Source organism: Nothoprocta perdicaria, unplaced genomic scaffold (assembly GCF_003342845.1).
Source record: "Nothoprocta perdicaria isolate Ctin4 unplaced genomic scaffold, notPer1 scaffold_12, whole genome shotgun sequence".
Classification (NCBI taxonomy): Eukaryota; Metazoa; Chordata; class Aves; order Tinamiformes; family Tinamidae; genus Nothoprocta; species Nothoprocta perdicaria.
In genome coordinates, this window is record NW_020454316.1 from 8,471,508 (window position 1) to 8,496,438 (window position 24,931).

General features: G+C 41.6%; 1 protein-coding gene across 11 annotated transcripts in view; it reads left to right on the forward strand.

Moving 5' to 3' along the window:
• Window positions 1–24,931, forward strand: part of MAPK8IP3 (mitogen-activated protein kinase 8 interacting protein 3) — a 56,449-nt gene that overhangs the window by 3,682 nt on the left and 27,836 nt on the right. For 2 of the 11 annotated variants that reach the window (XM_026053990.1, XM_026053996.1), the window contains exons 2-7: window positions 11,924–12,044; window positions 12,705–12,775; window positions 13,191–13,282; window positions 16,611–16,634; window positions 19,289–19,433; window positions 24,667–24,913. In XM_026053990.1, coding sequence (XP_025909775.1) covers window positions 11,924–12,044; window positions 12,705–12,775; window positions 13,191–13,282; window positions 16,611–16,634; window positions 19,289–19,433; window positions 24,667–24,913 — 700 coding nt within the window. The remainder of the gene's footprint in view (window positions 1–11,923; window positions 12,045–12,704; window positions 12,776–13,190; window positions 13,283–16,610; window positions 16,635–19,288; window positions 19,434–24,666; window positions 24,914–24,931) is intronic. The other 9 variants (XM_026053991.1, XM_026053994.1, XM_026053998.1 and 6 more) reach the window with 5 other exon arrangements.

A 24,931-nucleotide genomic window follows, 5' to 3' on the forward strand; every position in this document is an offset into this window, starting at 1 on the left:
CCCCTGTGGAGAGTGGAGGCGCTGGTGCATTGTCCTGTAACGTACCCGTTGAAGCTGTGAGTACCGACCTGTCTCCAAAGCCCTGTCAGAACCAGCCTGAGGACCGGGAACGTGCCTGTGCTGCCTGGTTGCWCAGTGACGTGGGGCTTGCTGCAGGACTCAGAGGTTCCCAGTAGTCCGTCTGTGACAGCTTGGCCTCGAGGTGTCTCTGTGAATGTGTTTGCTCTGGTGCTTTCCTGAAAAAGATCTGCTTTTGCTGGCATTGCCACTGGGGACTCATTTTTTCTAGGTACATGSGTGCCATCCTACCCCAATTCCACAAAGCAGCAACTTCTCTGTCTTCTGAAGTATGTTGCCATGGCCATCGCTTTGCCTTTATGACTTGCTGTGCCCATTTTTGTTTTGCATTTAAAAACAATTTGCCTCTAGAGTTCTGTTTGAAAACCATTTTGGAAAGAAATGATCCTTTCAGGAAATGGTAGCATTGTAGCTGTTACAAATTTCCATGTGGCTTAAGATACCTAAAGGAAACTTAAGCACATTGTCTATAGTGCAAGTTCACTATCTCCTATCTGCATTTTAAATATCTGGAGGCCTTTAGAAGCCTGGCCTCCCTAGTTCATTAAGGGATGCTTTGGATAGTGTCTCTCCCTCTTAGGCTAATCCTGCTTAGTGAGAGGAAGGGTTGTAGAAGTGATGCTTTGTGCTCAAGTACTTGCTCTTCTTACTATGGACACTCTTTCCTTTTTTGCTTTCTCTCTTCTATGTCTGCAAAATGAACCTTYTGGTCTGGGAAGGCGCTTTCTCTTTCCCCACCCTGAAACCTGACCCCATGAAGAGCTGATTGATGGGCATTTCTGCAGCCTGATGATGATGTCATAGCATTAAAGGAGAAAAACATGCAGGAGTAGCAGATAGCAGATAACAAAAGGCTTTGCCTTTCAGGTGGATCCTTTCCCCTGTGTCTATTTAYGAGTAGCTAGCAATCATGCATATGCAGACTTAATTAACAATTGCCTGTATGCAAGATCTGCCTCTATATTCTTATGATGCCTTTTCTCTTTATAACCTGTGGGGGTTGAGAACTGCTTCAAGTTTAAGAAATATTTGCTGTAGCTTTAAACTGATTCCTTTTCGGCAGCTCCCTGCTCCTAAAGTGGCAGGTGGCAAAAGACCATCTGCAAGGGTTCAAGAGCAGGAGCTGCTCCCTTCCTCCCCCACAGAATCATATTAGTATTAGGAAGGGCAGTCTGGCCTTTCTGTTTACATCCTTCCTTGTGCACATCATCAGAAATTATAAAATGAGTAGATGCTTGATAGAGCATGTATCTGGAACAGCAGAGTGAATTAAACCCAGCTTGACAGCAGTGCAGCAGCTTGCAAAATACAGACTGTGCTGGTCTATTCCTGGGTCCTTGCCTCCCGCTGAGTCTTTCTCAGTGACATAGTGGCCAGCTCTGGATTTGTGGTGCAGGGAGATGGAGAAGAGATGTGTCCTGCTGCTGGTGAGAAACCCATTTGGTCGCATATACCAAAGGGCATAAGAGTAATAGTTTGCTCACAGAGACACGTGGGCAAATAAAATGTCACTACGAATCAAATTATTCTACAGCCTGGGGATAGGGGGGTGGATAGACAGAGAAAGTCTATTTTTAAGTTTCTGAGTGAATGTTCCAATATAATATTGGATAAACTATATAGGTAGCAAGCAAATCAAATTCACACCAAAAGTTAAAACACCAGATATGATGCTTTGGGGTTGGGCGGAACTGAAAATGCTCTCGTAGCTGTAGAAGGATGTCTTTCCTTCTTCTGTTTTGATCTCCTCCTCATAAAGAGTTTGTGTGCAGGTATTTTTACTGTGCAAAAACTGTATGGATTTTTCTCTTTTTAGCATTTTAGAGATGCTGATGTTTGACAAACAATTATGGGAAATCACTTGTTAAAAACACCTAATTAGATATTTTGATTTTTTTCTAAGAAATTGTTGGAAATCTACACTTATATGAATAATTTAAATGACTTTTGAAGTTTACCGGTTTTAATAATTTGTGACAGCAATAGACGTGGACCGTATGATATATTAAATGCTTACTTTAGAGCAGTCAGGCTTTCAAAATGTAATTGAGCCCATCAATCTGGGGACATAACCCTTTGGTAATCTTACATGGTTCTTGTTATTCTTGGAGGAAAGTATCTATGTCCAAATATAGATCCTTCATACTRATCCTCTTTGTCGCCCATGCTTATGGTGGTTATTAATATTCATAAACAGCAGCATGTTATTAAAAATTAAAACCAGTGTGCATGAACAGTATGAACCATTATTTAAAGAACAATCTGAAAATAATTTTCCTGATGTTAGTTACCTGAGGCAATGGTGAGGTTTCCCCACAATAGGCTATACTTACATAACCTGAATTGCAGTCCCCAAATATATTTTGGTGTGTGTTTTGTTTTTCTCTTTTTTTCCCCTCTTGATGAAAATAAGCAGTTTGCTTCATGGTCCAGCTTTCTTCTCACCWGAGGAAGAGAGAGAAGAGCTATCAGGTCTGGCATGCTCCTTTTTTCCTGTCATCCATTATTTTTTCCACATTATTTTTTATTTATATTCTTCATTATTTTTGTGACTGCCTCTGGCAAAACTGAACAACCTAGATCCTTTTGGGACACTTCAGAAAAACCATTGGCTGTCCTAGGCAAAAGAACTTGTTCTTTTCCCATTCCCTTTCCCTGTTACAGTTTGATGTTGCTTTCTCCTGCCTGGGCCYGCAGTTACTGGGGCAGTGCTGCTCAGATGGCACCTCCTCAGGGATGAAGGGACGTCTGAGCCGCCAGCTGGACCCTCTCCTCACGACCGCGGTGGAACCTGCTTGGTGCTTGACTGCACCGAGTGCCCCAAAACAGTGGGTTTGTTGCTCCCAGTGCACCTGCGAGCCTCCTAGGCTGGACTGCGACCTGCACCCCCTTTGCAGCTCTTCCTGACTGCTGTGTAAGAACGAGCAGATGCGTGCAGGGCTGTCCTTTCATCTGTCCTCCTCTTGGTTGAGGGTGGCTTCAGTTCTAACCTAGACTGTGCTTTCAGCTGAGGTTGTGCATCGGTGGGGAAAATCAACAGCTAGTCTGCTCTCTTTCTGCATGTCCAGAGACTGCTTTACTTGCGTATCACCAGAAGTGATAGGCTTTTTGAGAAGGGTATTTGAAGGGTTTTGGGTGTTTGTTGTAAAGCCACCCGTGGTGGTAAAATATAGAAGAGTTTGGTGATCTCAGCATTTAATTTGTTTCACTCACGATGCATGGTCTCTGCCAATGTTACTTAGGAAACGGCAGACTGTATTTCAGAGCATCAGAGCTAAAAATCACACAGGGTGAGAAGTTTCAGAGCTCAGTCGTGTTTTGAAACGCGATAAGCAGGATTTTTCTTAGGAAATCTTAAGGAGTTTTATGTTTTATGGTGGGTTGACTGTCACTCTCTGGGACTCCCTATTTCACTGCATTAATCATTGCTAAGCTGTAATATTCTTCCCAGAATTATGTGGAATAGATWTTTTTTTGTTGTTGTTGTGAAGTAACCCCTAATATTTATTAGATGTAGTGAAGAATTTCTCTTGTCCTTTTTCTAAATGATCTGGATTTGAGCTTATGTAGTCTAGTTCTGATGCTCTCTGAGAAATGAAGTAGTCATATCTTTAATTGCATTCTGATCTTAAACTCCTGCTTTGGAAGCTGAAGTGTTGTATTATATCAAGACACTATAGCAGAAGTGGAGAGGTACATCTGCTGAGCATTTCAGAAAATAAGTATTACTAGATTGACCACAGTGCCATGCACCTGAGACTCCTCAGGATTATTTCTAACAAAGATCTGATATTCTTTTGTAAGAAAAAGATACTTTTTCTTTTAGACTTTAAAGCATGAAGGTACAGTACAATATGACACATACATAGTTTTTCTGCTAGGAACATCCTTTCATTTAGGATGAATGAGAGGTTCATGGAATAGGGATGAAAAAGGCATTGAGAGAAATAGATGGTGAAAGAAAGATGGCTATGGCAGCTGCTTCTTATTCCTGTAATGCTTCATAGGTTTTTCTTGAACAAGTCAATTCTCCAGTGTTACGGCCACACTAAAAAAAAATGTGGTCCTGTTATTTTCACAATATAAAGATTTTTGTTGTTGTTGTGCCTTTTTTTTTTTTTTTTAATCCTTTGTAGAACAGGAACTAATTTTTAATGCTCACTAAGTTTACATTATTAGCCATACATAATTTTGGCTTTTTCCTTTTCTAAAAAAGTCGTTCCATCAATATGGTTCCATTTTTCATTGTTATTGATTTTCTCTTTCTGTGTTTTATCAGTTTATACACACATATACATGATACTATTAATTTTGAAGTATGTATGTGTGTGTATATATGTGTGTGTATGTGTATATATATGTATATACACACATGTATAAAAAATGATACTGTTTTACAGCCTCAGGCACTTTCTGGATTGATTTCCTCTAGACCCCTGCTAACGTCTTTCTGCACAGAGTCTCGGGTGGTCATCCTGCAGTGCATTTGTAACTGTTTTGTCTCCAGCATTCTTGGAAAGACACCCACTCTTAATTAAAACCCTAGGAGCAGAATTCCGAAAAGGACTTTCTGAGTCATCATGTCCAGGCCCTTTAAATTGGAGGCAACTGCATTATGTTGTATATCAAGCTTTGTTGTCAAACTAATTAAATATCTTGCTTCTTGCTCTTCCAAAAGAACAAGAAAATTCTTCTAAATTTTTTTTTTTTTTTTTTTGTGGCCTATTTTCACTGTTTGTTCTTGTGCCAGCATAGACCTTAACTCGACCACTTCTCGGTTTATCAAGTCCTCCCATCCCTGTGTTATTTGAGTCACCCTTTGCCGCACCGGCTCTTCATGGGGATCGTTCCGTGTTCTGTGGCTGGACTGTGGCTGCTTTTCCGGATGCGTTTTGCCAGCGCTTCGTGCTGCGGCGTGCGTGTTTGTGCCTCCTGGGAGCATCCTCGTCTCCCGTTGCCTTTTTGAAGTCATCACGCTGAGGTTTCTCTGTGGGCTGTTGCCCTTTATTAGCCTGGCCCTGTGCAGTGTGCGGCGCTCGGCTGCCGGCGGAGCAGCTGCTCATCCATCTCCTGCCTGCCTTCCCCTGGCTGCRCTCGCACGTGGCCCTCAGCACGTCGTCCTGAGGTCGGATGAAGAAATCGTTCTGTGATCAGCTCCCTCCTCTCAGGCCTGCTCGTTATAGGAGGCATTTCTGCCTCTGTGTGYATGACCTTGTGTTTGCATTGCTCGGGTTTGCTGTCACCCTGGTCTTCCTGGTGACCCCCATCTCCTGCTTCTGTGCTATTCTGATTCCCTGTGGCAGTGACAGCAGCTCCTGTTCATGGGTGATCTGCAAGACTTCAGTCGCACGCTTTGCGTTATATTTAGCCATATTTACCAATGAAAATACCAGATTGCTCACAAGACTTTTGTGAAGAATCCCTGTAATAATACATCCTTTCATTTTGTACCTCCTCTTTACTCCACAGCATCTTTTGTTCTGAAATATTATTCATATAATATAATCATTGTCATTTTTTTTCCATTTCTCCTATGTTTTGACGATTTTACTAATAAATTTCATGTCAGCTTTATTGGAGGTCAGAGATGATGTTAATTGATCGGCATCCTGCTTTTGAATTGACTGAAATGAAAATTATAGCTAATTAGAATAATGTACTATTAATAAACTTAGTAGTGTGATTATTTAATTTACATGATTTTCTTCCTTGGAGTTGTAAAATACATCTGGTTTTGCTACTTTTGCCCCCACAATCCTGCTGGCTCCGACCAGCAAAGGAGGGCTTGGGACTAAGCCTCTAATATTCCCTTTAGTGACCTGTGCTCTTGCCTGCACTACCAGCCAGTCAGATTAAGGCCATATAATGTTTTGTGTGTGTGTGTATATATATATGTGTGTGTGTGTGTGTGTGTGTGTATGCAACTCTAGCTCTTTGCTTGATATCCTTCTGATGCCATATGATGGTATCTGATTATATGTTACTATATTTAGTCATTTTCTTCCTTTGCAAATCCAGTAAAGGCAGGAAGCAAAGTGGTCTGCATCGTACAGCTGGTTGTCTGAGGAAAAGTCATTCTTTTGCCTTAAGATGAGTTTAAGCTAGATATTTTCCTTTTATGTAGTAGTGTGTGTCATTGGTTGTCATAATTTAATCCTGGATTATTACAAACCAGTTATCCTGATTTAAATCTGAGGATAGAATTTAGTGGAAAGAAATCCATGTGATTAATTTTTATATATAGTGGTCTCTTCATCTGGCATTCTTAGATCACTTGCGTGATTAACAGTATAAAAAACTCTGCTTTTTCTTACTGCTCATCTCTGTAAAGTGAAGAAACACGGTAGCATGGGTTCTGAATATGACCTACTGTACTGCACTGTGGGATGACCTCTTCAATGCCTTTTCTTTGCTGAAAAAGATTTAACATAACTCAGAATCTCATGAGTGCAGCTGAACAAGTCATGATGCTTCATGAGTATTATTTGGCATTTTTAGATAAATTCTACTCTTTGCTTTTTATGTGGGAGCTGTTTTCAARCACCGATAAATCTAGCAGTGTTGTGTTTGTTGGTGCCTTTGTTTGCTGAATTCGAGGCTGCTGGTGTTCAGAAAGGGAGTGAACGATTAAGCATGATTAGTTTCAGACTTGTTAAAATAGCAGATGTCMGAATTGATTGGTTTGGATAAGGAGGGTGGAACTGAGAGTTCTGCAGGGGAAGTGAAGTAATTGCCAAGCACAGTTTAGTGTTTTCCTTCCGGCATAACTTTTGGTTTGCAGTATCATTAAAGCAAACCTCCCAATTCCCTTTGAGGCAATAGCCTCAGTTCACAAATTATTCTTCAAAAGCATGTGCAAATGTTCTCTAAAAAATTCTAAAGCTGTGGAAAGCCTGGCTATCTAGTGCTCCTTGTTCCCAGTCTCTAAATGTCTTTGCTCCATCTCTGTAGAAATACAGCTGGGAGTTGTAAACTTGCTGAGGTTTGTGTCAGATCTGAGCTCCTTGCCGTGCAGCAACGGGAGAAAATCGATCACAGCACCTGACTCTGCAAAATGAAGGGCAGCCCATGGCAGCAAGTCCTGCCCGTGTTGCCTAGCCAGAGCTTGCTGCTTTTTCTTCCTTAGCTCTAAAATGAAGGAATGCATTCAGCAAATTTGCTTTTCAGTTTTTTAATKCATTGGCTATTTTAATTTCTTGACATTTCTTTTTAAGCTATTTCATTTTTTAAATCTGTCTTTTGAAGACTGTAAGACTAGACTTAATTCTTTTATTCACTTTTTTTCCCCCTTTCATGGTTAGACTTACAATGAAGCAAGAGTAGTCTCTTAATATCTGCTTTCCRTAAACCTTTGGAGGTTGTTCTAAGGCCATGGGTACAGCTGTGATTTATATGAGTAGTTTCTTTTTGCTTATGAAGCCCCATGCTGCTTTTTTTTTGTTAGCTGCCCCAGAGATGAGAAGCTTCATCTTTGTGCATCTGCCTCTAGCACCTAGGTAGGACTGGCTGTGTACTAGCTTTGATGAAAACACTAATGAAGAAACAGTAAAACTGAGGTATTTGTTTCTTGTGGTAACTGCTTTTGGTGCTCTTTGTAAATATTATGACTGGAAAACCTTCAAATTAGTTGTGCCCTCAAGCTGTGTTTCACTCAGTAATATGTGCTTGTTTTTTAGAGTTTAACCACCCCTACAAGGCTGTTTATTAAAAGAAGTTTTATTTAATTTGTGTTTTCTGTTTATTTTCCCTGCGTCAGTGCAAGTGTTTTTGATAACGTACGAAAGCAGGAGCCGGTGCACAGAGCCCTGTGCAATAGCGGGGCTTCCTGGGCGCCAGGGGAGGCAGCTGGCAAGTTACTTTCACCGAAGCCACCTCTAGAGACTGCTTTTCACAGGAGAGTAATGCAAATACACCTGGAGTGCCCGTTCCCAAACACCTGGCACCGCTTGTGGATTCGCTTGTGTCGCTGAGCAAGGTCATTTCCATCTCTGCCRCGTCCTTCCATGGATGTTACATGAAATGTCTGACCCATTGGGGAAAGGAAGGGAAAAACTAGGGCTYGCCTGGATGCCCTCATGGGAGCTCCCTCATCCCGTGCAAACCGAGAGGAGGTGCTGATGCATCCTGAGCCTTGTCCTTGCTGGGAGTGTGCCCTGCTTAGCAATGCTCCTGCACGAAACGCTTCTTCCCCCAGGCTGTTGAGGGATGCAGCCACCTCCATGGAGCTTCACTTTTCCTTGCTTGCAGCCACGGGCCCTTCCTGATGCCCAAACTTAATCTCTGAATTTCTCTAAATTAAACCAAAGTAACAGYAGAAAATCCACGAATCCTATTAAAGATGACCTACATAGTGCGCATAAATTTGTTTGTRCCTCCCTTTTCTTCCTAATTTACTGTCAAGAAATCTGAAATATTTTGGATTTTTTTTAATGTTCTTTTTTTTTAATTGTCACTTGAAAGTGTAATTCCTACCCGCCTTGGGTGTGATGCTCCTGAATGGAGATCTAGCAAACCGAGGCCAGTTCAAAATCTAAGAGAGTGAAAGCTGAACAAGGGAGAAGTGACAGGGATTTAGACCAGGGCTATAATTAAAAAGGTTCGTCAACAGAGCTTTAGCACAGAGTGCTTCCAGCAAACCCCTGAGAGGAGATGGAGATTATCCCGGGAAAACAGCTTTTCTGTTGGTTGGAAGCAGACTTCCAAACAGAGCAAGTTAAGCTGCTGCTTCTCTAGGGCTGTTGCTCAGTGCAGTGGTGTTGGCTGTGTTTTCTTCTTCTCTTTTCTTCAGTGACATAGTGATTCTGTAGGATGCCTTTGCAATAGCCGTAAAGCAGATTGTTGGACACTTACTAGTGACTGTTTCAATGTTTTATTGATATTTAAGAGAAAATCATACTTACTAAAACCTACATCCTTGTAGGCTCWTAGAATTTAATGAAAAAGTATTTAATGAAAAACACAGTCTCAGAGTCAAATCCTTTTAAGAATATGGTGGAAGAAGAGTATTGGCATTCCTGATAATTCTAGGAAATATTTCTAGAAAAACAGCAGTAGGAAYAGCAGGAAAAAAAATCTTTTTGTAATAAATYTGGAGTGCAGAGGAAGGAAAGATAAAAGCCCTATTAGATTTAAGGCASTGCAGACCACTGAGTGCAGCAAATTAGACATGGCTAAAACGTATTTATATCTTTAAATACAGCAATGCAGGAATGAGAACCGACTCATTGTTCAGAGGAATTTACTGAGCAGTAACAAAAGTGGGCAGGAATCATAAATGATGTAGCCCTTCAGCTATTTACAGAGAGAAGACAAAGCTCTCGCCCTTAATGATGGCTCTTGTGTTATTGCTGTTCCCACTAAAAGTAACAGGAAATGTTCATGCGTCGTCCTGCTGCTACAGCGGAATATTGCTGATGCTGTTTTATGTGCAGAATTTTAACAAATCAAAGTGATAAAATTACTGTGCATTTTGTTGCRTCTGTTTCTCTGGGAATCTAGCCTAAAAATTGTTTCCCCTGCATCTGACTTGTACAATCCAATGCCATTTAACTTTGCTAAATTAAAATTACTCAGATTTATAGCACTACAGAATGTAAAGAGATGGATCATTTACTGCTGAAGCTGGTGAGTCCTCTGCTTTGCTGAGTGGCCTTATTTTTTTTCTACAGTATTTTCCAYCATTGCAGATTGTTGCTGTCTTTTTTCTCCCCCAATTTTCACTATTTTAACAGGAAATCGCAGCATGCTGTGTGTGTCAAGACCCAGTGTAAGGTCTATTTTGCAAATAGACTAAAAAGCAGCCAGTGTGTGACCGAGTAAAGCGCAGTGCTGAGTTGTTGGCTGCTCTTCACGGTCTGCCTTACCTCCCGAGGCCTCCTCTTGTTCTATAAAACATCCTAAAGGAAGATTAAAGGCATCTTCTCTTCCTCCTCCTCCCTCTCTTGCTTTGCAGCTCTGAATCTGGGCCCTGAGTTTCCTAATGAGGTTTGACAGCCCGTTAGTGCATAACTAACTCATTTTCCAAAGCAGGCAAAAGACTATTGGGAGCCTGGCAAGGTAATCTGATGGGCTCTGCAGCTCGCATGACATAGAGTCGTATTTCTATTGTAGAATTGCACAAATGCTCRAGTATCGAGTCTTGTTCCCAGTGCTCAGGGGGACAGATTTATGCTTTAATTACTGGGCTAGTTAGTGCAGACAACTCAGCCTGTTTGATAACTGGCTTGTGTTTGAAAAAAGACGTAGCTGGACTGATTTATTTTTTTTGAGAAATACATAAAATGAGCAAAAAGAGCATATGGTGTGATTATATGCATGTGTAATCTCTAGGAGGAGACCTATTGCAGTGATTTTAGCTTCCTTAGATTTATCTCTGTAGGAATAATGTAATGAGGCTCAGCACATGGAATTTATTTATTTTTAAGACCAAGATAGGATTTGTTGTAAAACCGATGAGATAGTTTTAGTGTTCTGCTTCGTTGTAAGTGTGGTTGTATTGGATTTTAGACTTGATTTACGTAGGGAGGATGTTCGTGATTAATGAAACAAACACCATGTATTTTTTGAACAATGTGGATTTTTTTTCTTAGGAAAATGTCTTTTTTTCTAAGAAGTTTTGTCTTAATGCTATTAGACCCAGTCTGTTACCTGAGTGTGTGCGCTGTGGATTGTGTGTCATTATTGCAGTTGGACAGTATTTTGCACAAAAAGGTCCAATTGTAACCCAAGAACTACGTTGACTTAAATGTACTCAGAGATTTGGAGCTGGTATTTACTTTTCAGGTATCCTTTTTGATTTGAATGTTTCATGAAAGCTCCTGCAACAGCAGTTTATCAGCAGTCACGTAACACCAGCAGGGATCCTCTCCGGTTTTGCAAAACTGAATGTTTCGGATGCTTTGCTCTTTCACCTGCTGCTTATTGCTCTGATAGTAACCAATGTTAGGAATTGCTAAAACTCTCAAGCTCAAAGTGGAATTTTATGGAAACCTGAGTTGAGGTATTTTTCTGTCCTGTTTTTCTTTTCATTCCTTTGATTCCACTGTTGCAGAGGCTTTCTCAAGTTCGTGCTGGGGCAGCTCATGGTCTGCAGGAGCTGAGGTTGCCTTGGGCTCCCCGCCTGTTCCTGGCTCCCAAAGCAGGAGGGGAAGGACTAGTTGGAGAAAAGACCTGAGCAACTTGGCTGCACTCAGTGGTTTCTGGCCAATGGGCAGCTCACTGGATTCTCATCCCACACAGTTTCATTAAAATGCAAAAATTCCTTTTGTCTTCTCTGTTTCCATGCTGCTTCAGGCTTCTGTTCAATTTATGGAAATAAATAAGACTTYTGAGGATTTTCTGTTGATTCAGTCATTAAAGTTACACGCAATCCTTAGAGTCACTTTTTATTGAAAATTACATAATTTCTGTCATTTAACTTTATCAGTTGTCTAGCCTTAGCCCTTAGCCTTTATTTGCATTGTTTTCTAACCTTTCTCATCTCTGATCCAAGCTTTGGAAAGTAGATAAGAGCTTATCTTTTTTGTCCTTAAATCAGAAATCATCCTGGCATATGAGAGGGCAATACTGCTTTCGCTCATGTAACTTGTATTAGGCCACAGTTTATATATCATTATACACTAAATACAGTTACTATTTTCTCTAAGAAAACTTCCTGTTCAGCTAAATGCTTCTGTTCATTCTATTAAATGCTATTTTRCTACTTCTGTTACTTAAAAAATCATAATTCCTGTAGTGTAATTTATTCTCTTAAATTTTCATATTTTGTGAGAGAAGAGAAAAATTTCACAGGCAAAACATGCATAGTTCTTACACTTGACTTTTTCTCTGCTTCCTCCCTATTTAGAAGTTTATAGAGTTTGAAGATGCATTGGAGCAGGAGAAGAAAGAACTACAAATCCAAGTGGAACACCTTGAATTTCAGACTCGACAGCTGGAGCTGAAGACCAAAAACTATGCAGATCAGAGTAAGCCATGTTGTGCACCAGTCATGATTCTATAGGTGGTTTCCTATGAATATGTACAGCTACTCTGAAATATTTCTTGGTTTTTTTTTTTTTTTTTTAATATATTTAGAAGTAATACATGCAAAGCCTGGAATCTCCAGCCATTGCTTATGCTGGTAGGACCTTGTGAGCCATCTGAAGGATGTGAGGCATCTACCATTGATTTGGTAGAGGCCACATTGTTTCTGCTCTATGAAGTACGTCCAGGCTCTCCAGCTGTGCTAGTTGGGCCATTGGTGAAGCTTCAGATCCTGGTTTCTCAGATGCCCATCAGAAGTAATTGGTGTTTTGTTTAGTATTTTTTGTTCCCCAAATAGCTAGAGGAGCCCAACAAAAACATAATTTGAACTGTCATCAGATTAGTATATTTGTAGGGCACCAGTTGTCTGCTGCTTCTGAACTCTCATTACACTGTTTGGTGTGCTCATCTTAGGAACATATYGGTACCACAAATTAAGTTTGCAATGAAAATCAGATTCCATAATGTGCATTATTCTGCTGCTCTATTTTGCAGTAGGAACAAAGTGTGTCTCTTTTGAAATATAAACTTTGGGAATCTTCTCATTTCTTTGGGGAGTCTAATGTGTATGTGAGCTAACAGTTGGAATTGTTTCTTGGTAGTTTCACGGCTGGAGGAACGGGAATCTGAAATGAAGAAAGAATATAATGCTCTACACCAACGTCACACAGAGGTAGGCTGTCGTCTCGTTTTTTTCCCTAAGAAAAGAAACTCTTGCTCATATGTAAAATGATGTAAAAGAGTTGAGCTGTACAATACCAGTGATGACTGTAGCTTCTGAAACTCCTAAACAGTGCTCCACTACCTCTTTTCCCACTGCCTACTACTCTAAAGGACGCATTTTTTCATTATTTTGGWTACGCTATTTTGTGAATCTCTTGTTACAGTATTAAACTTTTGTCATTTTTGACCCTGTTTTCTGTCCAATTAATACATTCACTTGAGTCACTTGCTTAAAAAATAGCAAAGACAAGAATGCATGCCAAAAAAAGGGAATTAGAAATGGATGCTGGAGAAGATCAATCAAAACCAGAAATGGAGTCTTTTCTTGTCTTCTGTTTGACTCATGGATATTTCCCCCTTCATAGATGATCCAGACCTATGTGGAACACATTGAACGATCCAAGATGCAGCAAGTTGGTGGAAATAATCAAACTGAGGGAAGTGTACCTGGGAGAAGGTAGGACCATAACCTCTTCATGTAATGTATGCCATCCAGGGAATTTAAAGCTGAGTGCACTTATTTGAGAGCAAAAGAAAYCAGAACCAGGGACACTTTCCTGTGGGCATGGATTGAAGTTGAAAGCTTATTTGTAATGACTTGTAGGTAAGTTTTCTAAGGCTTGCTGAAGAGGAGCWTTGTGGCTTAGGCTTTGTAACACTTGCTACACCCTGCTACTATTCTTAGGAGCCTATGGGGGGGGAAAAAAGGGTTTTTTATTTTCTGGAGGCATGTAAATAGCTTATAAAATGAATGGAGATGGCAGAGAGAATAGTTGTGTGTGTGTGTGTCTCTTTATGTGTTTGCATGATAGAAGGCAACAAAACTGAGCARTTAAATGCAGTAGCTCATAGTTAATTTCTCCTCATTCTTCAAGGGAAGATTTCTGCAGAGTCAGTCATTTAACAAGTCTCCTTCTACTCAAGAAAGTGATTTTCCTCCCCCTCATTTTCATAGCACTGAACCTGTAAGGTTTAGGCTTTGCTTAAAGAATGGTGGCTGAAGGAAAGAACTTCATTGTGTAAAATCAATTCTTACTGTCTTAGATCAAATTTGAGGTAGAAAAGTTGCAGTAGCATTGGTCACACATATTTGTGATTTTTGTGCTTGAAGAAGCAAGGAACTTTCTATATATGCCCAGAAAGATTAAAACAGGAGTCCCTAGGGGAACAATATTGACCAAGTAATGTGCTGAAGGAAACTCAATCTTTTTGATCTCCTTGCGTGTTCTTTTTTAACTATTTAACTGCTTATGGCCTCAATCAGTGTGAAAAAGTTTTGCGCACTGATTGCAAATGATCACAAGCCGTGGGAGCTCTTGGTCTAAAAATAGACAGGTACAGTATCAGCAGCATAGGAATACTCAGAAGAGATGACCAGCTAACTACACTCTCTGGCATCTTATAAGTCTGATTGATCCTGCTTGGTATCTCTGAACTTCACTTGCTTAATATCTATGAACTTCATTCAAAAATAAATTTTTGGAGAGCATTAGGCTAAGAAAAGGAGGTATGTCAGTATTCAATGAGGGCAGCATGGGAGAAGACAGGAAAATATTGGAAAAATAGGTAAACAGAAAGCCATGGAGGTTTTTGAAGAGCAAGCAGTGGTGTCTGAGAGAAATGGTGGAAAATAAAAGAGCATTGAGCAAAGTTTAGAGATGGAGTAAAATTACTTGAMATCAAGAGCAAAAGGAGATGGTAAGAATAAAGGAAAAATAAACAAGGATATTATAGTACCTTCTATTTAGTATTCAGGCCTGTGACGTTTAAATACCAGAGTGCCAGTTGCCTCCAAGGTAATGTAATTGAAAGGAATGTTCAGGTCCTGAGATTAAAAAAAGAAAAAAACAAACCAAAACAAACACCACCTCCAGAACTGAGGTCCTCTGTCTGCTCTGGGTTCCTTTCACTGGATTAGACTGCTCTGGAACAGACTAAACCCAGACTGCCAAAGTTTTGGCTGTGTATTGTAAATGAATGAAGGGGAGAGAGAAGGCCACCCCCCATGAAAGAGGCTTGGGGAGGAAGGGAGCAGTAGCAGCCATGTGTCTTCAGAAACTTTGGTAAATAGCCTGGGATTCCTGCCAGATCCCCTGCAGCCCTGATATTCATCCCCTGACTAGCACATTGTTTTCTGCCAGAGCATCATGATTTGAATGGAAGGCAAGAGACCCTGCTAGATTAGGAAAGAATCCATCACTTATTCACTGCTGGTGACATACTTGTGCTCCCTAACAACGAGAAATTCAACTCGAAGTCCAGCACTGTGGGGCTCTGCTGAGATGCCTGCGCAGGAGTTGCTAAGCGCTCCGCGACTGAGAGGGAACAGACAGGCCAGATCTTTCCAGGTGGGTGGGAAATGCCAGTTAGGGGGAAGAATAGCTTTGCTGATAGCTGCATTTGTAGCCTGCTGCTGTTTGTGTCCCAGTTAGGGACTGGGAGAGCTGCGAGCTTCAGAGCAGACATGACACAGCCTGGTTTGAAGTAATATGCAAGTTCATTTTCCCATTTCTTTAGTTCTTAGCGAGAACCTCTCTACGTAACGGTAGCCCCACAGACATTCAGTAGGCAGAAAAGTTTTAACAGCATCACAGGGGCAGAAAGATCACAGATTTGAACATTTTCTGCTCAGCTCACAGGCAGGCTGACTCGCCTGGTTTTTCTCCTGCATGTCTCTGCTTTACAATGCAGTTCTGAATCTGACTCATARGGAATTGGGTCAGGAGGCTTGTGAACAGGTCTGGAGGAGCTCCTTTCTCAGCCCCTTGTCCAAGGATTTCAGAATTCTAGAATTCATCTCCTGCAAATGCCTCCTCTGCAGAATTGTTTTTCAAAAATGAAAAAGTTTTACCTAAAAGGGAAACAACTGATGCTTGATCCATGATCACCGTCCCATCTCTGCCAGGAAAAAAGTAAAGGTTTTGTCTTTTGAAGTAGTGTCAAGTTGCTATTTCATCACCACAATTAGATACTTTGTGGTTCTGGCCAGAAGAACTCATGCCTAGAACATATTGGTATCTCAAAGATCCTGCTCTTACTCTGAAGCAGTTAAAAATGAGAACATAAAATCACATTAAGACTTCTGGAGCCTTTTTACAGAATGTATATAAAGGAAAAAGAAAAGCTTTCATCAGCAGTTGCTTCTCTGTGCCAGAGAAATGGCACAGAAAGGCCAGACATGTTATGTCTATCAAAGTCCCTGACAAGGCTCCGAGCTGAATTTATATGAACAACCCCAGGGAAACGAGGCTTTTTCCTTCATTTCGAGCTTTGCACTGTTCCTGTGTGTGTGTGTGTGTGTGTCTATTTGTATTAGCACAAGCATTGCTGGGTGTGAGTTTCCGTGTCACCACGCAGCTGCGTATGGATGAGCACCTGYATTTGTGCATTGTGGAGCACTGATGTGTGTTGTGGGGAGAAAACACATGCATTTCTTACAGCCTTCCAAGGACTCTGTGTCCACTKGTTCATTTTCATTCCTAGATGTGCTTGGGTGCCTTTTGTGTGGTTATTCCCCATAGATGCATATTTCCATRAGCCCATGAGTGCTCTGAGTACATCTGTCACTTGGAGAAATGGTTGTGCAAGAGGTGTTGGGGTTGGGTTGTTTCTGGCCGTTGGAGAGGGGTGAGGAGCGGGGTCTGCCGTTCCGTGTGGGGCACGGACACGCCGTGGCCGTCGGAGGGCTGCACGTTTGCATGACCTTGGCTCTCTAATGGTTGTTTTTTTGTCTCGCTTCTTGTGCGGTTGCTGCTCTGTTTTGGCTGTTATGTTTGTCACTGCAGTCATCGCCAGTCATGGAGGAAAAGGTAAATCCTATTGCTGCATCTTGATTTTGTTAACCATTCTGGAGGTTGCACTTGAGTGCTGGGAATGTACTGCACCAGCCTGTTTGCCTACCAGGATCTGTGTTAGACTTGCTCACGCAGGTGACAGTTTGTCAGGCTGGTGTAAGGGGAACCCACAAACTGCTGCGTTAGTAAGTCAGAAGAAGCTCGTGCGCTCAAAAGCAAAAGATAGTGAATTTTAATCCCCAAACCAAATCAGTCCTGTGCACTCAGGTGTTTACATTTCCCATCCCTGAATGTTTGAAGATCTTTTTTCCTTTAGATTACCACAGAGTACAAAGCATCCATGTTTCCTAAGCAGGACGGAGATGCATGCTGCTGGTGGTGACCTCAGAAGGCACTTCTGCCCCAGTCCTCTGCCCTAAGCCTACAAAGAGAGCAGTTCTCATCTTCTAGTGTTGAGAAACAATTCGCTTATTTTTTATAAGCATTAGGATGCTGCTGAAAAAGCTTCTTGATCCCATGTTTGGCCACTAGCCAGAGCTAATCAACTGTTAAAGAGTCCCTTACATGGGACAGAATTTGACTTGCAAACTGAATGTTTTCTGTAAGTCCACAGTGACTGCTAATTTTCAAAAGTAATCAGCATTTTATAGGGATTTCTTCTGAGTGGAAAGGCTAAAATGAAACCAATAATCCAAATCATACGTGAATCTGCTTTTGAATCGGTTGAAAGGTGATTGTATCTACTCTTCAAACCAAAGAAAGCTTATTCGGGATATGTCTATGGTTAATGATCCATTAAAATCCACATTTATGTGCTCCTTTGTGAGAGAGTTTGTCCATTTTCTATGGAACTTCCACGTATGAATCTTAAGGATCTTCAGAAGAAGATTTAATTGTGGATTTTAGATTTTCTTGCTGATCTAGATGGGAAAAACTTTTCTACTCTTTCTGCCTGTCACAGATGGGCCCCAGCAAGCAACTATTCCTCACCATGAACTACACTGGCGTGTAAACAAAGTGCCTTGAGTCAATGAGGCAATGAGGAGGGGATGCCTGGGTATTTAGATTTTTGTACACAAACATTGTTTCTTCTATTCACATTCCGCCTTTTCTCTGTAAATGAGCAGGCCCTTGCATCAGCCTCTGTGTTGGTGCTTTTGCACAGATCTTGGGGCTCATCGGTTTTGTTGCAGTCATTTTTAATGCATGGTCACAAGAGGAGCAGTTTTAACGGGTGCTTGGCCTGGTCTGAGGAGGAATGATTCCTGCTTCCAGGAACAGTATCCCACAGGGTCAGCATGGAGCCCTCCTGAGCAGGGGTTGCCTCTGCGTTTGAGAGGACGTTACTCCTGCCCTGTTCCTTGTGCATTGACTCCAACACGAGCCCATCTGCCTAGTTTGCTTTTGAAGTCTCAATATTGATTTATTGGGAAAATCTGTTCACCTTTCACACAACCAAACGTCTTTTTTTTTTTTTTTTTCCTTCACAGCAATTAGACCAATACTGATAATCATTAAAGAAAGGCACATTAAGCTCTAGCGTTGCTCGTTCTGGTGTTCATGTAGGGAGATTTTACCTCTTCCTGTACCAGTAAGTGGGAATCTGAGCAAAGGGGGATAGACACATAAAAGAATTGATGAAGTATCATTATTGCTTTCGTTTTGGGCATATATTGCCCTGAGGATCAGCCTGGTTTGTTGCTGGAGGGCTGCTGGAGCCCAGCTGTGGAGGCTGCTGCAGAGATCTGTGGTGCGGCCCTCTGCTCCTGCCTCCCTGGCACAAAAACGACTGCTGCTTTTGGCCTCCTGCTGCAGCCTTTGCTGCCTCCACTACTTGCTCTAGATTTTCTCCTGCTGGAACTTAATCTCTAAATCTGTGCCAGCTGATTTTACTAACAGTCAGACCCAAAGCTTGCTAGTCACCTCAGATTGTTAGAAAAAAAATGAGAGGTGAAGAAAACCATTATGGACATCTGGCCATGTGACTGATGTGTTCGTTTGTATATTTATTTATGTCCTGAATTTGAATGAGCTGTCAATATGAGGAGATGATCAGAGAGTATAATTGCTATTTTTCTTCCCTAAGTAATCTGCTTAATGATTTTCGTCCTTAAGTAATCCAAAAATCTGATTTCTGCTGTTGGGACAAACCAGATTTGGGATACACAGCAATGCAACGTAGGTAATGCTCACTTAAGCCTCTTCCATGACTCCGTGATAAGGTCTCTAGGATCTGTGGGCACTCTGAGGTGTCGGCTGTATGATATTCACAGAAGGGAGTTTGCTTTGGCTTATTTTCCTATAATGCCTTCTGTTTCTCAGAGGATACAATGACTTAAATTGGCTCAGTATCTGTTGCTCTTTTTCATTCCCAGAGAATCTTTTATATCAGCTGTGAAGCAAGTCGTGTCTGTTTTGGTCTTTTGGCCCCTTCCTCATTCTGTAGGGTCTCCCCAGGAAGATATAGCGCCTCAGCAATAGGCGCCATGGGGCTAAATAGATGACACAGTGGAAGCGTGGGTGTCTGCACAGCTATCAAGTGAGAGGCAAGAGTGCAGTTCAGTTTCTGGTGACCAGTATTTCACATGAGCTAACGTGTGGTTTCTTTTCCCTGAGAAGCCTGTGAGTGGCTAACCAGTTGTTTTCCCTCTCTCTGCTTCTCTGTTTAGCAGGAAGGAGCGTCCTAACTCTTTGAACGTCTTCCCCCTCGCGGATGGAATGGTACGTGGGCAGATAGGGGCCAAGATCGTCCCAACACTGGACCACTGGCACCTGAGTGACCTCGGCCAGCTGCAGTCCAACTCCAGCTACAAGGTTTTCTAGACCATCACGGAGCAAGGGCTTCCCACTCTCCAGCTGTCAATAGCATCCCATGTTCTCATTAAGACAGAGACCAGTCTGTGTCCATAACCCTTTGCAGCCTCTCCTTCCTGGGGATCTGCTCTTTCTGGTACCTGTGCTGTAGGTGGAAGGCCAGTGGTTTTCAGATGTGATTTATGGTGAGGGAGGGATCTGACAGTTCATCATGCTTGTTCTCACCTTCTCACCCCAGTGTTTAATCTCCTTTACTTGGCTGGCACCAAGTAGAAAGGAGTGTGTTGGGAGGCAGTTAGGAATATAGGAAAGACAAATCCATTGCTTTTTATAGTTTACTTGGGAGAAGAAATGGTTGAACCTGTCTACCCCACCCTGTTTATAAGAGCAGTGCTTCTGCACTTCAGCTGAGACCAGGCACTGCATAGCATTTGCTCACCAGTATTTGTTCTTTCTAAGTGACAACAATTTTGGATTTACTGTGTTTAGTAAGAAGGGATTTAATCTTATTTGAATATCCAAGTCCTAGACTGCACTTCAGGTATTTCATTTTCTCATACATTTAGTTTGCTCTAAACCTGCATTTGTTACCTTCAACTTACTGTTTTCTGCACTGAAGCTTGCCAAAAACCTCACAGCATTGCACCTGCACTGAAGCAGCTGTATTGTCCTGCCTATTGCTTGTGATGCTCTGCTATACCTTCAGAGACTATATTGGGCCTGAAAACCCAGAAGTTGTGATCTCAGTTGACAATTCTGTGCCTTTTGTTCACATTTTAGACTATATATGCTGACTAATACCTCACTAGATCAGAATCTTACCAAATTTCATCTTTGAGTGATGTTCCACAAATCCCTTGTGGTCAACCTGACAGCCTTTGGCACGTGTAGCCAGCTCTGCTTGCAGCATGTCCACCAATATCCACAGAGTCTGGAGCTGCTTCCAGGTCTGCTGTAGAAGTGTTCAATAGAATATTCTGTCCCTGACTTGTTTTTTGTAGAACCTAAGTATTTCATGTCGTGTATTAGAGCAACCTAAAAGGAGATTGTCTTCCTTTTGAAAAGTTGCAAATCAATAATCCTGTAAATCCATTAAATAATAAAGAGGCAGAGGATTAAAAAGAAAACCACAAAAAAAAGTTGTTATAGCTCTTCTGCATGTCTCCAGACTGTGCTAATGACGCTTTGGCCTGAGGGACTGTGCAGAAGGCACAGCACAAGAAAGGCAAATTCAGAAAGGTATGCGGAACCCGAGGCAGCAGCTTCTCTTTTTTTAATTCTGCCTTTGGGAAGCAGCCAGGAAAAGTGCAGACCTTAGCACTGCATCAACCCTCTGCTGTTGCAAAAAGTTGAAAATCTAAAAGTATAATGTGGGCATAGGCAAGATCCTTGGATAGGATGGAGACTGTTCTTGGAATCCAAAGATTACTTTGGTGTTGAGGGCGCACAGTTTTGGGAAAACTGTCAAACCCATAGCATCTCACAAAATGTCCATCAGATCCTACAATAATTTCTGGAGTGCAGTCCTGAAAGCAGGGAGTAGCAATGTAACAATACCCTGATATAATTTAGAAATGGGAAACGAAGGTGTACTAGGAACATTTTCCTTCCAGGAAGATAGTTTTGTGCCAACACAGCTCTGCTGCAAGGACTTGCACAGCACCAAACGTTACAGAGACTGGGCTGCTGCTCATTCTGGAGTTAATTTGTTTCTTGGGATCTCCAACATGGTGCCTGACTGTATGGTGTAAACACAACCCAGAGCTCTCTATTGCTAAAGCGGGTGCTGCAGGAGTTAGCTTTTAGGAGAGAGCTGGGAGGAAGCTGGGGTTTGATCCATCTTCCACAGACTTGCTAAGATTTAATTATTTCAGCTGTGCTGCTGCAGAGCTCTAAAAGCTTTTTAGTAATTGTTGAGTGGTACTCAGCAGTAATTYGGGATCCACATTACAGGAGAATGTGACAGGAATTCAGATAAATGAAAACCCATTCAGATAAGGGGTTACTGACTGGATCTCTTTGTAATCTGTTGGTGGTGGTGTCACCAAAACTCCGTTTTGGGTTACTGGGGAGCATCGTGCTGAGGTTCTGGTGTGCTGCTCTGGGACAATCTGACAGGTAGCGCTGGGCTCGCTGTTGGTGCTTGCTAGAGAAATTTGGGAACTGGACAGGCTAATTAATAGGTGCAGCTGGAGTGCTTTGGCTCTGGAACACTCAGGTGGATGGAGTATTATGGTGATCTTCCTAAGAGGACAGAGCAAACATAATGAATAGTTGAAGGACTTGACTAACTTACTAGATTTGCAGTTTGGAATGGAGATTTTCCTCCTGCAGACTTCTTATGCACTCTCTGACTGGAATGCTGTTTCTTAAGTATTTTGCATGGCTGAAATCTCAGCGTTACTGCTGATGTGCTCCTCTTCTCTTCTCAGCAGCTTTGATATTTTGCTGACATTAACTGCATACACATCACTTGCCTTCCCCAAGTGTGTATCTTGAATCTTCTGACTAGTTTTCCTTCTCCATGGGTGATATTTGTAATTATTATCTTAAGCATCCTTACCTATTTTTTTGTTTTGATTTCTATTATTATATTATTTTATTTTTGCATTTAGTTGTACCTTTATTTTATGTAATGTTTTAGAGATGAAAATCCTTAACGTTTTTGTTTTTATGTACTATGCTTTCAGTGTTGTAACCATACAATTGTGGCTACTCATGGTGACATATGACTGCTATGAATGTTGGGCCTTTGCAATGCATTTTGGAGGTCACTACTACACATTTGATGTTTAGGAGGTTGACAGGTATGGCTGTAGGTAAGTGGTGGTTATGGAGAGTGTTTTTGGGGTGAGCTATGGGTTATGGAGAACACTTCCTCAGCTACAAAGGAGAGCTGTGGACTTAGTGAAATATTTAGTATTAATATTGCACTCAGGAAAATAGGAAGAAGATTCAGCAAAGTCTCGTAAAGCTTCTGGATAGTTAAGAGGAGTGCCTTGGTAGTATTGACAGTCTGAGAGTGGATTCCTCCAAAGCAGGCTAGTAGGTGTATGAAGGACGTTTTATGGGTAAATGTAAAATTCAGATGTCTAATGAAAGGGTAAGCATACGATCAGGGTGATCTCTGGTGCGTTCTGGGTGAGGGGAAGGGCATGTCAGTAAATAAGAGGTTACAGGGTATGTTTCTGATACAAGTATTGCCCTGTAGACATTGATAATACAGCATCTCTGAATGACATCATCACCCCGAAGAATATGGAATGACACTGGACCCAACTGAGTGTCTGTTTTACAGTGCACAGTCATCCTGTAGACATAGAAGGGGTACAAGAACTACAAGAACAGCTCTGAATTCCAAACAAGAGAAGTTTTGTTTGTGGAAAAGAGACTTTATAATTGCACTTTATACTTAGTACTTTGTCCCTTTGTAAATTAGAAAGCACAGTGGGCAGATTGCAACTGAACTAGCACAAGGTTTTAGTGGGTCATATTTGCCTCTGGTTTGGTATTTTTTCTTTGCACGTTAGMAAAATAGCTCCTGGAACCTGAATATGAAGTAGAGGTGGGAAGTGTGGTTTTCACGTGTAGCAGCCTAAGTAAAATGTCCCCATCAGTTTTGATGCTCAAAATCAGAAAATGTGCAAGGAGATGATTTGAAAGTCCATGTAGAAATGTGGGTGTTGTTTGGACTGACAATCCAAGAACAGTATGCCAAAAATGTGGGTCATATTTAGTGGTAATGGAGTTTTAAAAAGATGATTTCCAATATAAAGGCACAGACKCAGTGTAAGACCTTTGACTTCTGTAGTGCAAAGTAAGCAAGATATTTTCATGTACACAGAAAACAGTCTAATTAAAGGAATATATTAATAAGAGTTCAGGTTTAAAAAAGGAAAACATGGCTGCAAAGGGTTAAGTCACCATTTTTTAGTCTTCTGTTTCATCCCATTGTGATTTTTTTATTTTTGGTCCCATTATGAATTTGTTATTAGAACAACAGAATGAAACTTCCAAATTAGTGAAGTGAAACAGCATCACAGCTTCAAGACTGGGAGACATGAACCAGCCCTTGAACAGAATCAGAAGCTTCCTATCAATTCCACAGGAGAGAAGAGGCAAACAGTAAAGATTGTAGCTGGGTCTGTGTGTCCAGCTTCTAAATGTCACTGCACCCAGTTGCAACTCATTATCACATATTGCACTGAAAATTTATTTTGTCAGTAATTAGTGGGCTACATGAAGAACAGGGAGATCTCTTTTGGATTAGGGCGTGATTACTCCTTTGGTTAGGAAGTTAATTACYGGACTATGAGGCAGTGCTGCTTTAAGTGACAAACAAAGGTCACAGTGTTAAATGCTGACAGTCCTTAAAGCCTGCCCTGTTTTTCAAGAGGTGGTATTGCAAGAAATGGGGCTGTCATGTCTACAAATCTAAGACCCATTCATGCACATTTCATACTGGAAATCCATCTCATGTGTTAATTTGTAAACTTCTGATTTTTTAATTCTTGGGTCTTGTCTTCTGTCATTTTGAAGTCAGGGGATCATACCTGCTTCTTCTCTTGTCAAGCTGGATCCATGCCTGGCTGGCTTCTGCATAAAGTGATAGGTGGACATAGGTCTCCCATACAGCAAACTCGGATCATCCCAACTTGTATCCACTTTGCTTCTGCAGTTTGGTGTCAAAAATGCTTCTCTGTTCATTTAAAGGGCTATCAGTCCACTTGTTGAATGACTTRTAGTAATGACAGTGTCCGGAACCTATAAAAGGCCAATTCAGATCCTTTCCAAGCAGTATCTTGTTGCCTTTCAGTCTTGGAAAATGTTGGCCTGGCTTACAAGTGCTAAAGGAGGTGCTAAAACTTCCACTGTAGTCAGTGGGAATAGCAGGTGCTTTTCACCTTTGATACAACCATCGTCTTTGGGATGTGAGATGAGTCRATCGCATGCTGATGCTGCTGGAGACCAGTGCTAAGCAGTACAGGAAGAAAAGAATTAGTCCTTAATTAGGTAGGATTTGCTTGCTGAGTTCAGCACGAGAACTCACTGCTTCATTGTGGTTGCAGTGCCAAACATGACCAGTAAGCTCTGGCCATTAGTTGGTTTGGTGAACGAAACTCATTTTGCCATAATGCTTTAAGGCAGCCATAACCAACACATGGGAAATTAACTGAAACGTATAGCTGTGCTTTTCCCTTTCTGTTCTTCTCCCACCCTGGAATTGTTGTAGTGCCCCCAAGATGAAATGTCCGAATCTGGACAGTCCTCAGCAGCTGCCACACCGAGCACCACTGGAACCAAGTCCAACACTCCCACGTCATCTGTGCCCTCTGCTGCTGTCACCCCCCTCAATGAGAGCATCCAGCCTGTCAGTGAATTCAATGGCACAACCAAGAGCAATAAGAGGGCACGAGAAAAGCGGAACAGCCGGAACATGGAAGTCCAGGTCACACAGGAGATGAGAAACGTCAGCATAGGTATGGAAACTGGATCTA